Source organism: Carassius gibelio, chromosome B5, assembly GCF_023724105.1.
Source record: "Carassius gibelio isolate Cgi1373 ecotype wild population from Czech Republic chromosome B5, carGib1.2-hapl.c, whole genome shotgun sequence".
Taxonomy (NCBI): domain Eukaryota; kingdom Metazoa; phylum Chordata; class Actinopteri; order Cypriniformes; family Cyprinidae; genus Carassius; species Carassius gibelio.
Genome location: NC_068400.1, coordinates 10,132,950 through 10,145,825, shown reverse-complemented (window position 1 = coordinate 10,145,825; position 12,876 = coordinate 10,132,950). Strand labels below are relative to the sequence as shown.

At 35.6% G+C, this 12,876-nt stretch overlaps 1 protein-coding gene across 11 annotated transcripts in view; it reads left to right on the top strand.

Moving 5' to 3' along the window:
• The window catches only part of cita (citron rho-interacting serine/threonine kinase a), an 86,040-nt gene that overhangs the window by 21,649 nt on the left and 51,515 nt on the right, over positions 1-12,876 (top strand). For all 11 annotated transcript variants that reach the window (XM_052555541.1, XM_052555540.1, XM_052555539.1 and 8 more), the window contains exons 6-10: positions 5,803-5,945; positions 6,557-6,650; positions 6,803-7,009; positions 7,746-7,899; positions 12,199-12,385. In XM_052555541.1, coding sequence (XP_052411501.1) covers positions 5,803-5,945; positions 6,557-6,650; positions 6,803-7,009; positions 7,746-7,899; positions 12,199-12,385 — 785 coding nt within the window. The remainder of the gene's footprint in view (positions 1-5,802; positions 5,946-6,556; positions 6,651-6,802; positions 7,010-7,745; positions 7,900-12,198; positions 12,386-12,876) is intronic.

The window sequence follows — 12,876 nt, the reverse complement described above, 5'->3', positions numbered from 1 at the left end:
AAATAACAATAAATTTACTCAAAATAATGAGAAACGTTTTCTAAATAACAAGAAACTTTCTCAAAGTAATGAAAAACTTTTGTAATAAAGATAGTTTCTCAAAATAATACATTTTCTTGAAATAGCAAGAAACTTCCTCAAAATAATGAGAAACTTTCTTTAAATAACGGGAAACTTTCTCTTAATAATGACATATTTTAGGACTGCATGATTAATCTAAAGCATTTGTCACATATCGTCAGTAAAGCAGGATCTCCAGCACATAATTACAGATGGAGCAGCATTTACTACACAGAGCCGTAGTTCACTGAAAAGTTATGCAAACAGCTTTCATAATCACAGAAAGATTTAATCGTACGATTATGAAATCAAAGAAATCATTCTGATTATGAAAGCTGTTTGCGTAGCTTGACAGTGAACTACGGCTCTGTGTAGTAAATGCTGCTCCATCTGAAAGTATGTGAAAATGCCACATTTAATACCATGTTTTTGCTCTAAACTTCGTAACATCAGTCGAGTGTTTGAAATAAATCCTTCTGTGAGAAGATGTGGCTTCTTACACAGAATAAGACACGCAGCATATTCATAGTATTTTAAGCAGTTATAAAGGCATTGCATTATTAAAAAAGAAAGCAGTAAAATCTTCTGTTTATAGTGATTTCCTGGTTTTCTTTTGCGAGGCGTATTTGGAGTTTCTCTGGCCTTTCAAATCAGTTTATAATATCATTAGATGACATTAGTGATAAAGAGAGAGAGAGACTAAGCACATGTGCGTCTCTCAGCAGTGTTCAGCAACTGCGTCTACCAATCTATAAATTGAACTGCTTCAAGAACCTCGCTACTGTGAAATGCCATGCAGCTTTTCAGCTGCTAAACGTCTTTTTTACTGATAAATTCACGCAGCAGCACTGATTACAGGTTTCTGTCCATGTCTCCGCGTGAGTGCGTGTCTGTACTGTGTGATTACCATACATAAAAAAGGTGGAATACATGGAAATAGTTAGTAATAAAGGCTTAAATATCGATTATATTTGATAATGGCCGATATATCGACCGATATTTGTCATTTTTCAAATATCGGCATTGACGAGTAACAGCGCAATGAAGTTGCGATTTTAAATTGCAGTCTGTAAAACGCGCAACATTGCAGAAAAGGTGCGTTCACAAAATAGCGATGTTGATACAAATTAATATCAAATCGTCTATGTGCCATCAGCGCAGATGAACAGTTCTGCGTTCAAATGCGTTCAAAAGATGGTGCAAGGCACTGGCAAAAGTAATAACCATAAATGTGACCGGGGGAAATAGTAAAAATATATTTTCATTTTTTACTAATAAACTAGTGTTTTCTGAGTCTGTGTCACAAGGATGAATGACTAATGAACATTTAATTTCACAAACCTTGCAAACTTAATCGAACCCAGCTGTGAGATCTTGTGAAGTGTGTATCCAGCATGATCATGTGTTCTCTGTGTGACGCTCAGTCCGTGTGAATTGAATGCTTTAAACTTTAAACTCATGATTTAAAATTATTCTGCACTTTATGCATTCGTCCACTGTCATATTCATGTCATTTTCACTGTGTGCTGTTTGTAAAATGAGTGTTACCCTGGCTTTATTTGAAAAATATGATTCCCAGTGCACATAAACTTCCCATAAACTTACTGAGTGCCCTGTTGGTTACAGTGTTTACTTTATTTTTAATTATATTTTTATTAAATATTTATTCAGTTGTGAAAAATACTGTCGTCTAAAGTATAAGCATGTTTCTCTTACTCGTTCATTTTTTTAATCCATTATCAAATGATTTCAAATGTATTAAATATTAATAATAATTGTAAAAAATCATATCGGCTTTATATCGGATATCGCCCCCTGCTTTCCAAAAAATCTGCATCGGCTGACAAAAAACACATATCGGTTGACCACTAGCCCATAGTATAACAAAAAATATTATAAATCTCTCCAGTGTGTCCAATGCGCTCATCTGCTTGCCTGTACGTAGTATATTTTATCAATAAACTGTATACCCAATTTTGCCTTTTTATATCACTGTTTTCGTCCATTTAAGCCACGTTAAGCATTTTCTAATTTAGCGTATTGTGCTCATATCTGAGCTGTGCTGCCTTTGCATTCACATACTTATATATTTACAAATGTATGTTCAGGGAATCCCTAATTTTAGCAAACAGCACTTCTAATTGCAACACTGTCTGTTTGGAATCAGTGGCACAGTATTATTAATGATTATTCAGTATCTGTGGTGGAGGCTTTCCAGCTTCTCATGAGGACAGACGCATGAAACTCAAAGTGACTAAAGAGACGGTTTTCTATTTCTGCCACCTCCCTTGTTCCAGAAGAAGGGGGGGCGGGGGGGGGGGACAGAAATCTGTCTCTACCCGAGCGATGCGCTGAAAAGACCCTCGCTAGCTTGTTGCTAGGATACGGGGGCTAGAATTCGGCGCCTGTCGTTCGTGTCCTGCCGGCTTTGCTTTCCATTCATGTTCTCTTGTGTGTGTGGGTGTGTGTGTGTGTGTGTGCGGGGGTGTGTGGGTGTGTATGTGCATGTGTGTTTGTGTGGGCCTGGTTTGCCCCAGAGCTGTCACACAGGGGCAGATCTTCATCAGAAGTTACTGCTGAAGAGCACAGTCGAGGGACTCATGATGATTCAGAGTGTGTGTGTGTGTGTGTGTGTGTGTGTGTGTGTGTTTGCATGTTTGAAGTGTGATTTGATGCGAAAGAGCTTGTTTATTTGATGTTTTTGTGATCAGTGTGTTAGAGTACATGTTAAAGAAAGGGTTAAATCTGGCAGCTCAATATGTCATTGGCTTTTGTATGTACACAGTAGTCAACTTTTCAAAGTCAATGTTGTCCTAAGACAAGAACGGGTATTGTTTTAATTTTAAGATGAAAGGTTTTGATCCTTTTAAAATGTTTACTACTGTATAATTCTATACATGATGATTGTAAAAAAATAATTTAGTAAAATGTTTGTTCATTTTATTTATAAATATTATGAATAATCATTCATAAAATAATAAGAATTAAAGTTATATAAAAAATGTGTTGTGTGCATGTTTATATAAATGTTTCACAAAATTATTTCAAATTATTTTATTATAATTTCATATAATACATGTATTATAACTGCATATTTTTTTCATACTATTTTATATATACAAAATATAATTTCAGATAATTCAATAAACCGATATAATAAAAGTATGTTATTATATTCAGTATATTCTGAATAATAAGAACTGTATCATATAAAATTATATTTAAAAAAAATGGTGTGTGTGTGTGTGTGTGTGTGTGTATATATATATATATATATATATATATATATATATATATATATATATATATATATATATATATATATATATATATATACATTGACAAATTATTTAAAAACTTTGATTATAATTTTGTAAAATAGTTATTATCATTTGATATACATATAATTATAAATAAAATTATATTTATATAATTTCTTTTTTAATAAATATGAAATATATACAATATATAAAATACAAATACTTTTTTAAGTTTATAAAATACAAATGATAATTTTTTTGAAATTTAATATAAAATACATTGATTATTTTGTTGTGGAAAAATATTTAATGTAAAATTAAAAATGTGTGTATTTTATGGTGTTTTTCACCATCACTAGCAGTTTTGTCTCTTATGTTTCATCAGAAGTTAGTGTACTTACCCAGGACACATGACTGTGATGTGTGATGAAAACAGTATTATCATTATGTGTTATTGTACTAAATAATAGGGATGTACTGCTTGACCGGCCATAAATCGGAACCGGCCGGTTTTTGCTTAAAATACGCGATCTGCAATCGGCCGGTTTTTGGTCTTATATAGGCCGATTTTTCCGGAAGTGCTACATTGACAGACTACATTGTAATCGTTCACCATGTCATTTGTGTGGAAGTATTTCGAAATCTGTGCGCAGGACACGGGCAGCCGATCAGCACTTGGAAATGCAGAGCTTCATGTCTGAGGCACAGAGAGCAGGAAGCGATCAGCCGTTGGTGTACTGGCGCACAAATAAGAGTCCCTTTTCTGCGCGCACTGAAGCTGCGCGAGTTTACTGTTACCGGTCCGAGCCCTGAACACGAGTAGACCGTGAAGAGATGTTCAGATCAACTTCTCACGTGTTGGATGAGAAACGAAACGGACTAAACTGTGACAAAACTTTTTATATAATTATCGTGTGTGTGTGTATTTTAAAATTAGTCTCAGCGAGTCAAAGAAATCAGACATTTTATTCCAGAAATGCGTGGAAGGTAGGGATGCACGATAATATCGGCACAACATCGGTATCGGCCGATAAAAGCTTAAAATGACCATCATCGGTATCGGCCGATATGAATATTTCTGCCGATGAGCCAAACCGATATTCTCCAAGTGAAATAATTGACCTGTTTTTCAGATGTGAATGTCTGTCTACATTTGTAAAATAATACATTTATGGTAGAATCAGTACAGAAGAGATACATGGATTTCTCTTCAGTATAATTAAAGTTTAAATATATCAGGCGAAATTTTTTTAAATAAATCGATATCGGTATCGGCATCGGCCAAAATTATTTTGAAAATATCGGCATATCGAATATCGGCCAAAATCCAATATCGTGCATCCCTAGTGGAAGGTCTTTTCCACCACAGAATGTGATCAAGTACAACAAATCATCTGAGCTGTGGCAGAAATGTTCTCCAGATAAATGAGAAAATGACAGAATTGCTGTGTGCCGCATGTAAACGCATTGGAATTTTTACTAGATGAATTAAAGCAGTGTGTGAAGTGTGTTTTAATGAGACAACGAGCCGTTTTCCCCTCACATGATTCACGTGGCTGTGTCTTCTGTAATCTTGTGGGAATTTCGGGACATAATTTTAATGATTATGATCACTTTCATGTTCTATTCCAGTAAAATGTCTCTGGCTATTCTGCATTTGCTCTTTAAAATGTCTAATTGATGTATGTACTCTGCTCAATAAGAGATGCTGTAAATCACCATATAATCACAATAAATAATGAACCGTTTACAGAGCAAAACAAGAGTCTGTGAGGTTCATACATGAGAAATCTCTCTGTTTACATGTTCGAATAGTAATTAATTAGAGCCTGTGGTGTGGTTTCAGGCTGATACTGTGCTTATAAATAATCCCGCAGTCGTTCTTATACCTGCAGCATTCACACCGATCTCTCTGTGCTTCTGTCTGATGGTTTTCCTTGTTTTTCACATACGCCACTCCCTCGATGCGGTTTTTAATCTAATTAGCTAATTGTCTAATGAGAATGGGAATGGTGTAATCACAAGTTTTTATTTAGCATGTGGATGTGTGATGGAGACGAGTAGCTGCTAATTAAACCAACCGGACGGAGATGTTTCGTGCAATAATAGATTCACTTACAGGTGATTATTAACATGCAAGATCACGTTAATGTGAGATCTGCTGTACACCTGATGCTCAGTTACTGTAAACTCGTTATGTGCTCATTACATTCACTTCTGAGACACCTCGGACTGTCATTTCATTGGATGAAATGTCAAAACAAGTGTCATTTATAAATTATAAAAAAAAAAAAAAAATCAAAACCCTAGCTGATTAAATGCAAGAGTGATGAAGACCAATCCTGCAGCATGTGTTTAGTATTTTGCTATCTAATGCCATAACGTGTGACTGAAGTGTCCAAAAACTTTTGAGAGCTGAGATTTTTAATTGTATTTGTTATGTTTTTGACCAAATCCTTCCATGTGCTCATGTTGTGTCCAGGTGATGGAGTTTCTGCCCGGCGGGGATCTCATGGCTTTGATGAACAGATATGAAGATCAGTTGGACGAGTCTATGGCTCAGTTTTACCTGGCCGAGCTGGTGCAGGCCATCCACTCGCTCCATCAGATGGGATACGTGCACAGGTACAACCAAACACACACTGTTATCTTTATTAAATAACAAACTCCTTTAGTTTATCTCTGCCATTACAATGATTTACTATTTCCTATCGCTAGAAAAGTATTAGTCATTCTCTTTCTGTTGAACGTGTAGATTCACCTGAGCGCATGTTGTTGTTTTTTCCTTGAAGAGAGGAATTGTTAATGTGATGTCCTGCTAAAAGTTAACTTTAAGAATTCAGTTTTAATTTCATAGACTTGACTTAGAGAGTTTTATTTTATTTTATTTTATTCCTGGAAGAGAGACCAAATTCTAAATGTGTTTACCTGATAAAAGTTTAGATTTAAATGTATAAATAAACTGGAATATGCTATACACCAATTTCAATTATATAGACACAACAGAGATTCATTTTAATTAATTTAATTGAATTTATTTAATTGCATTTAATTAAATTTAATTTATTATTTAATTTATTATTTAATTTAATTTAATTTAATTTAATTTAATTTAATTTAATTTAATTTAATTTAATTTTTAATTTAATTTTATTTTATTTTTCCCCTTGTAAAAAGTAGGGGATCTGATTCTTGTTTCTCATCCTCATTAATTTCTGCTTCTCTTTCTCTTTCAGAGATATTAAACCAGAGAACGTTCTGATCGACCGGACGGGTCACATTAAACTGGCTGACTTTGGTTCTGCAGCCAGACTGACTGCTAACAGAACGGTAACGAGAGAGGAACCTTTCGATCTGTTCAGGAAGGGATATCAGTTGAATATGTTTAAATGTGGTGTAAATGGACCATGTTTCACATCCACTTTAAATGGTCAGAGTTTGGACACCGATGAATTGAATGCTGTGTTGTTATCTGGGACTAGGTGACGTGCTCCAATCTCCCGGTGGGAACTCAAGACTTCCTGGCCCCTGAGATCCTGTCCACGCTCAACGGAGGGCCGGCGTGCAGCTACGGCCCCGAGAGCGACTGGTGGTCCCTGGGAGTCATCGCTTATGAAATGATCTACATGAAATCACCCTTCGCTGACGGCACGTCCACAAAAACCATCAACAACATCATGAACTTTCAGGTGAATCCAGCAGCTTCTGATGTTTGGAGTTCAGTCTGAATTACACACTCTTTGAATTCCAAGATAATATTAGTTTTAATGAGTCGGTTCAAAACACAGATTCACTGGTTCGTTTGCATTCCATAATTTTTCATTTTGCTACACAAATTGTTTAGTAATAATATGTGGTTTTATAATGCATATGTGTATAATGCATTATTATTTCCTTTTATTTATTCAATGATAAACAATGTGAAATCATGCCATCGTTATGTTTAACTTTTAATAATTATACTATTTTACTTGTTGCAATTAATTTTTGAAATCAAAGTTCGAAATTATACAATCTAATCTAGATTAAAAACTGCTCATGTTGCGTGAGTGCTGCATCTTTGTTTGGATCATGATTCAAATGCAGTGGTTGCTTTTTATTTTCAATGGAAAGAGCACAGACAAAGCCTTAGTTTGTTCATATTAAGAGATTTGTCTAACGTATTTGTTTGATCTGGGATTTGTTTTGAAATTCAAATTTAGTATTTATTTTTTTATTTTTTTTATTTCACAAAGAAACATGCAGCAATAGCCCAATAAAACGAAACCTTCACATTTACTGTTGAATGTCTTCAATCTTATTTTGTAAAAAAAAGTTGAGTTGAGTGAATGGTTCCATCCCGAGTCTAGACAGGGCTTTCTTCTGTGTAGACCAGCGCTTCTGCACACAGAAGTTGATGTTTTCTTGCTTGTGTTCTGCTCCCAGCGTTTCCTGAAGTTTCCAGAGGAGCCCAAAGCCAGCGCTCAGTGTGTGGACCTGCTGCAGAGTTTGTTATGTGGATGGCAGGAGCGTCTGGGATACGAGGGCCTGCGCTCACATCCGTTCTTCTCCTCCGTCAACTGGACCAACCTCAGACACAGTAAGACATTCGGTGCTCAGAGTTCAGTTCATTCGTTCTGAAGCACAATAAAGACTTCGTCAGTGTGTCTGCAATGTAATTTTTCCATGTACTTGTTAATTACAGGTTATTAATCACTAGCCTGACTTTGCTGCTATTTCGGTCTCCTTCAGTGATTACTTCTCTGCTGTAATTGCTGGATTTGTTATAGTGAGCTGGATGTGTCTGAGAGCACAGATTGTCTGCAGCTTTAAGTGAAACACTTCTTTAAGCTCAGAGTTTCTTCTATATCTGCTTTAAGACTTGAGTATTGTTAGCTCGGGGTGGGCAACGTGTGTATTATCTTAGCATTATCACAGATTTAGTTCTGTTTTATTACAGTAAACATATTGCAGCAGTGCTACTGTGTGACGTGATGTGTGTTCTGGATAGCACTGGAAAATCACTTGATATCATATGACAACATTTGCAGTCACACTCTGATAGCAAACAAAGTTTGTGGGTAAATAAAAAGCCACCATATGTTTATTCATGCATCAACTTACACACACACACATACACACTTGCAGCGGGTGGATTTCTGTGGATTTAGTCAGATTATGGAGCCAAACCCTAATGAGATAACACACCACTTGAGCGTGCACACACACACACACACACACACACACACAGAGAAACACTTCTGTGGCTCAGGATTTTGTTCCTGTAGCATACTACCAATGAAATGCAGTCATATGAACAACTTGTCTGTAAATAGTTCAATTTAAAAGAGTATAATGAGGAATCGAGATTCTTTCCCACTAGAGCTGGGTGATATACTGTATCTCAATATTCTTACCAATTTCGAAAAAAAAAAAAAAAAAAAAAAAAAAAAAAAAATATATATATATATATATATATATATATATATATATATATATATATATATATATACATTTGTTCTCTTTCTCTTAAAAAAAGTTGTATTAATTATTTTTGCCCCCTATAAAAAAAGAGATCTGGATAGAACAGCTGTTGTTATGAAATGCAAATTACTTACTGCAAATATACAAATGATTTATTGCAAAATAAACATTAAAATAGATAAATAGATAAATTAAAAACAGGGGCAGTGACCACTTGCTGCTTTTTTCTAAATGACGCAGAAGAACAGTTTAAATGTTAAAACTCACATGTATTTTAAGGTACCTTATTAAAAAATGTGAATTAAAAAGATACAATTATACAAGAAGTGCAATCTTCCTATAATATTTGTTAATGTTGCAACAACAAAGCAGGTACTTTAAGCAACAAAAAAACACATTTTACATTTCATAGAATAAGAGGCAGGTGCATTAGTTTGCATTTACACTCCAAGACAAAGGCTTAGTTCAAATGAAAAGAAATGAACAATTTTTTGCTTTTTTGCCATATGCTCTTCATTTTTGGACCACAAAAGGAAATGTAAAAAAATTCTCAGTCTTGTCAATAAAGTGGCAGGAAAGAATCATTTAGCATCAAACTTTTATTTCTATTTGAAAGCATCAGAGGATGGTCCCAAGTGCAACACAAGCGTTCTGAGGGTTTGGTGAAAAACAAACTGAAATGTATTTAACCAAGATCCTGACACTGGCCATTGGTTTGCACGCAGTTCATTCCACCTTACCCAGAAAAAGCACACAGATTGTGAGAAATGAAGAATAAAAAAACTGTATCCATCCAGGCAATCCATGGACTCCTATATCTGTTGTTTGTCGCAACAGGACGTTTTCACATTCCCATCTGCCATCTGTCATCACGACCGGTCTGGAGATGCTCAGCTCACTGAAGAAAACACATGGAGACTTTTTTGGGGGATTGTATTTCATGTTGTTTTTTTTTTTTATTAAACTTGTTTTCTGAAGACTGTGCTGTTTCTATGCGAGTGAACTTCTGCGCTAACAGAGTTTGATGATCATGCAAGCGTTTACAGAAGACCAACACAGGTCTATTCTGACATACAGTATCAGATTTTATTTATAACTGCTATTGACCTGGTTCAATCACGCCATTTACTGATTCAATGCCACATTTAATTATGATTGTCACTCCTGAAACTTTTCAGCTTGTAGCTAATAGCGATTTATTCAAATTGTAAATGGGTTATAAAGAAAGTGAGCAAAGATGAGCCTATCAGCCCTTGTAGACATAAGGCAAGAAATGAGTTAAAATGGCTTGCTTTGTCTTTTATAAGTGAAACTTAGCATGATAGCTATATACTAAATGCTCCCAGATTGAATTGATTGAGGTAGGGGAGTTAAAAATAAAGGTAAACAAAGTTAAAAATAGGACAAAGGTAACATACATAAACACACACACACACACACACACACACACACACACACACACACACACACACATATATATATATGATGTGATGCTTACATTTTCTGTCCGATTGCATTTTTTCAGTTAAAATTTGTTTAAATAGATTAAAAAAATGTACCTCTCTCACATATGTACCAACTAGGGCTGCGCAATTATGACAAAAATCGATTAATGTGGTCGTGTTGTCGATTATTCCCTTGAAATTGTAATTGCGATTTATTAATTATGATGATCACAATGTACATTGATGTTTATATCATTGTTTGATGCAACTGCATGCCGCATTTTTATATGAAAATAAACAATCTGAAAATACTAACTAAAAACTTTTATTGCTTATCTATAGTATTAAGCCTAAAAAAACATCAGATTGGTTTCTTATTTAAAGGATAAAAAAAGTAAGAATATTAATCGTGTTATAATGTTATACTAAAACTAATATTAAAATAATGCAGAAAAGATAACATGTAGAAAGAAGAAAATGCATTTTAACCGTGCAGAATAACATAAGTGGTCTCTGAACGATTAACTGCCGCTTTGAACGATTACGTAATTGTGGCATCCATAACTGTAATCGTGATTAGAAATGAGATTAATTGCCCTAATACCATCTAGGGTTATGCCGGTATGAAATTTTCATGAGATTAATTTCTCATGTTTTTTAAACGGTATTATCACGATATTGAAATTTAGTTGTAAAAAAGTTAATGAATTAGTCAAATTAAATTAAAAATAAATTATCTAATTTATTTGGCTGAAATATGAATCACTGGTACAGAATGGCATTAAAAAAAGTAAAGCATTTTTTTTTAAATCAGTTTTATGCAATTTACAAAAAATAAGTTTGCTAACTACATTTAAGAAGCCAATTTTGAAATTATAGAACAAAAAATATATGAGATCATTATTTACAAAAACTCAAAAGAAATGCAAATACTTGCAAAATTTTATTTAATTAACATTATTAACATTATTAATGTTTAATCAACTACAAAAGATATTACTATTATTACATAGAAATATACATTTTTTACAATACATATATGTGTGTTTGTGTGTGTGTGTATACATAATCATGTATATAATTATTATACAAAAATTATAAAAAATGCTAAAAATAATTGAATGCAGTAAAACTTTTTGTTAAACTGTTTCAATCATTTGTTGTTATAGCATCTAAAACATACTTTACCTTATTAAAATATAAATGTTTTGACCTCAAATATTAATGTTGACAACAATAAACTGCCCATTTATTTGCAGTCATCTGGCTCTCTAGATACAATTTTGATCACTTATAAAATTCATATTGTTTGGCTGCTACTACATGATAAATATAGCCCAAAATAAAGACAGTGGTTATTTGTGTGCGTCTGATGTGATTCTGACTGATTGTATGTTGAATTGACGTGCAGCTCAGAGGCTTGTTGTAGCAATCCTAGTGTCATTTAGTCAGTTTCCTGAGATAAGTGGAGATGATGAACATGTTGAGATGAGCTGATGAAGCGCTGGGAGCGTGTGCTGGAATCATCACGTGGCTCATGCAGTCGAGCTTGTGTTGTTGTGCCACTGATGTAGTGTTTGTTAGAGCCTTCTGTGTTTTGTTGTTGTTTTGATGTTTTTTAGATGAGTAAGCCAATTGTGTAAATGTATAAGCAAAAACCCCCCAGCACCATATACAGTGTGTGTGTGTGTGTGTGTGTGTGTGTGTGTGTGTGTGTGTCAATACAGCTGTTTGTGGAGATGCAGCGCTGTGTGTGTGTGTGTGTGAATCTCGCTCCGGGTTTTGGCTGTGACTCACGCTGATTAGCTGAGACTGCTGCAGTGAGAGAGAGAGAGAAAGAGAGAGAAGGGGCGAGCGAGTTATTGTGCTACAGTCTCATCCCAGAGACCCCCGTCTCTCTCTCTCTCTCTCTCTCCAGTCTTTTTTCCTCACCGAGCACCTCACCGGTTTTCTCCTCTCGTCTCCTCCAGCGCTCCCTCCGTTCGTTCCATCTCTGCACTCCGAGGATGACACCTCCAATTTCGAGGAGCCCGAGAGGCCCCCCCGCCCTGCAGCCGCTGCCCAGCGAGATCATCCTCGCTCAGGCTTCCTCGGACGAGACCTGCCCTTTGTAGGGTGGTGCTTCAGTCGGGCCCTGAGCGCACTGGCCAAGTCTGAGTGAGTACACACACACACACACACACACATCTAGTCACAGGTGGTCCAGTGGTGCGGAGACGGCCACATCACCACGGCGACTGTCACCAGGCAACATTGTGGCTGATTGTGAGGTATTGCTGGTGCGGGGAAAGCTGCGGCTCTCTCACTTCTCATGTCTTTAAGATGAATGAGAGAGAGCTGTGTGTGCGCACCGCTGTTTTTATATCGACTCAGAATATCTCATGCATGTGTTGTCATGTGTGTGCAGGGGAACGGGAAATCCTCGTGTGTGTGTGTGTGCGCGCGTGTGTGTGTGTGTGTGTGTGTGTGTGTGTGTGTGTGTGAGAGATATGATCCGTAGCACAATGAAGCCAGTGCGTAAACACTGTGTAACGTGATGGGCTCTGTGTTTGCTGCGATGTGGTCAATCCTCAGTCTGATTGTTTGCTCTGGTGTTTTGATCTGTGAAGAACATGTCCAGGTTGTGATTCATCTCTGAATCAGAAGAA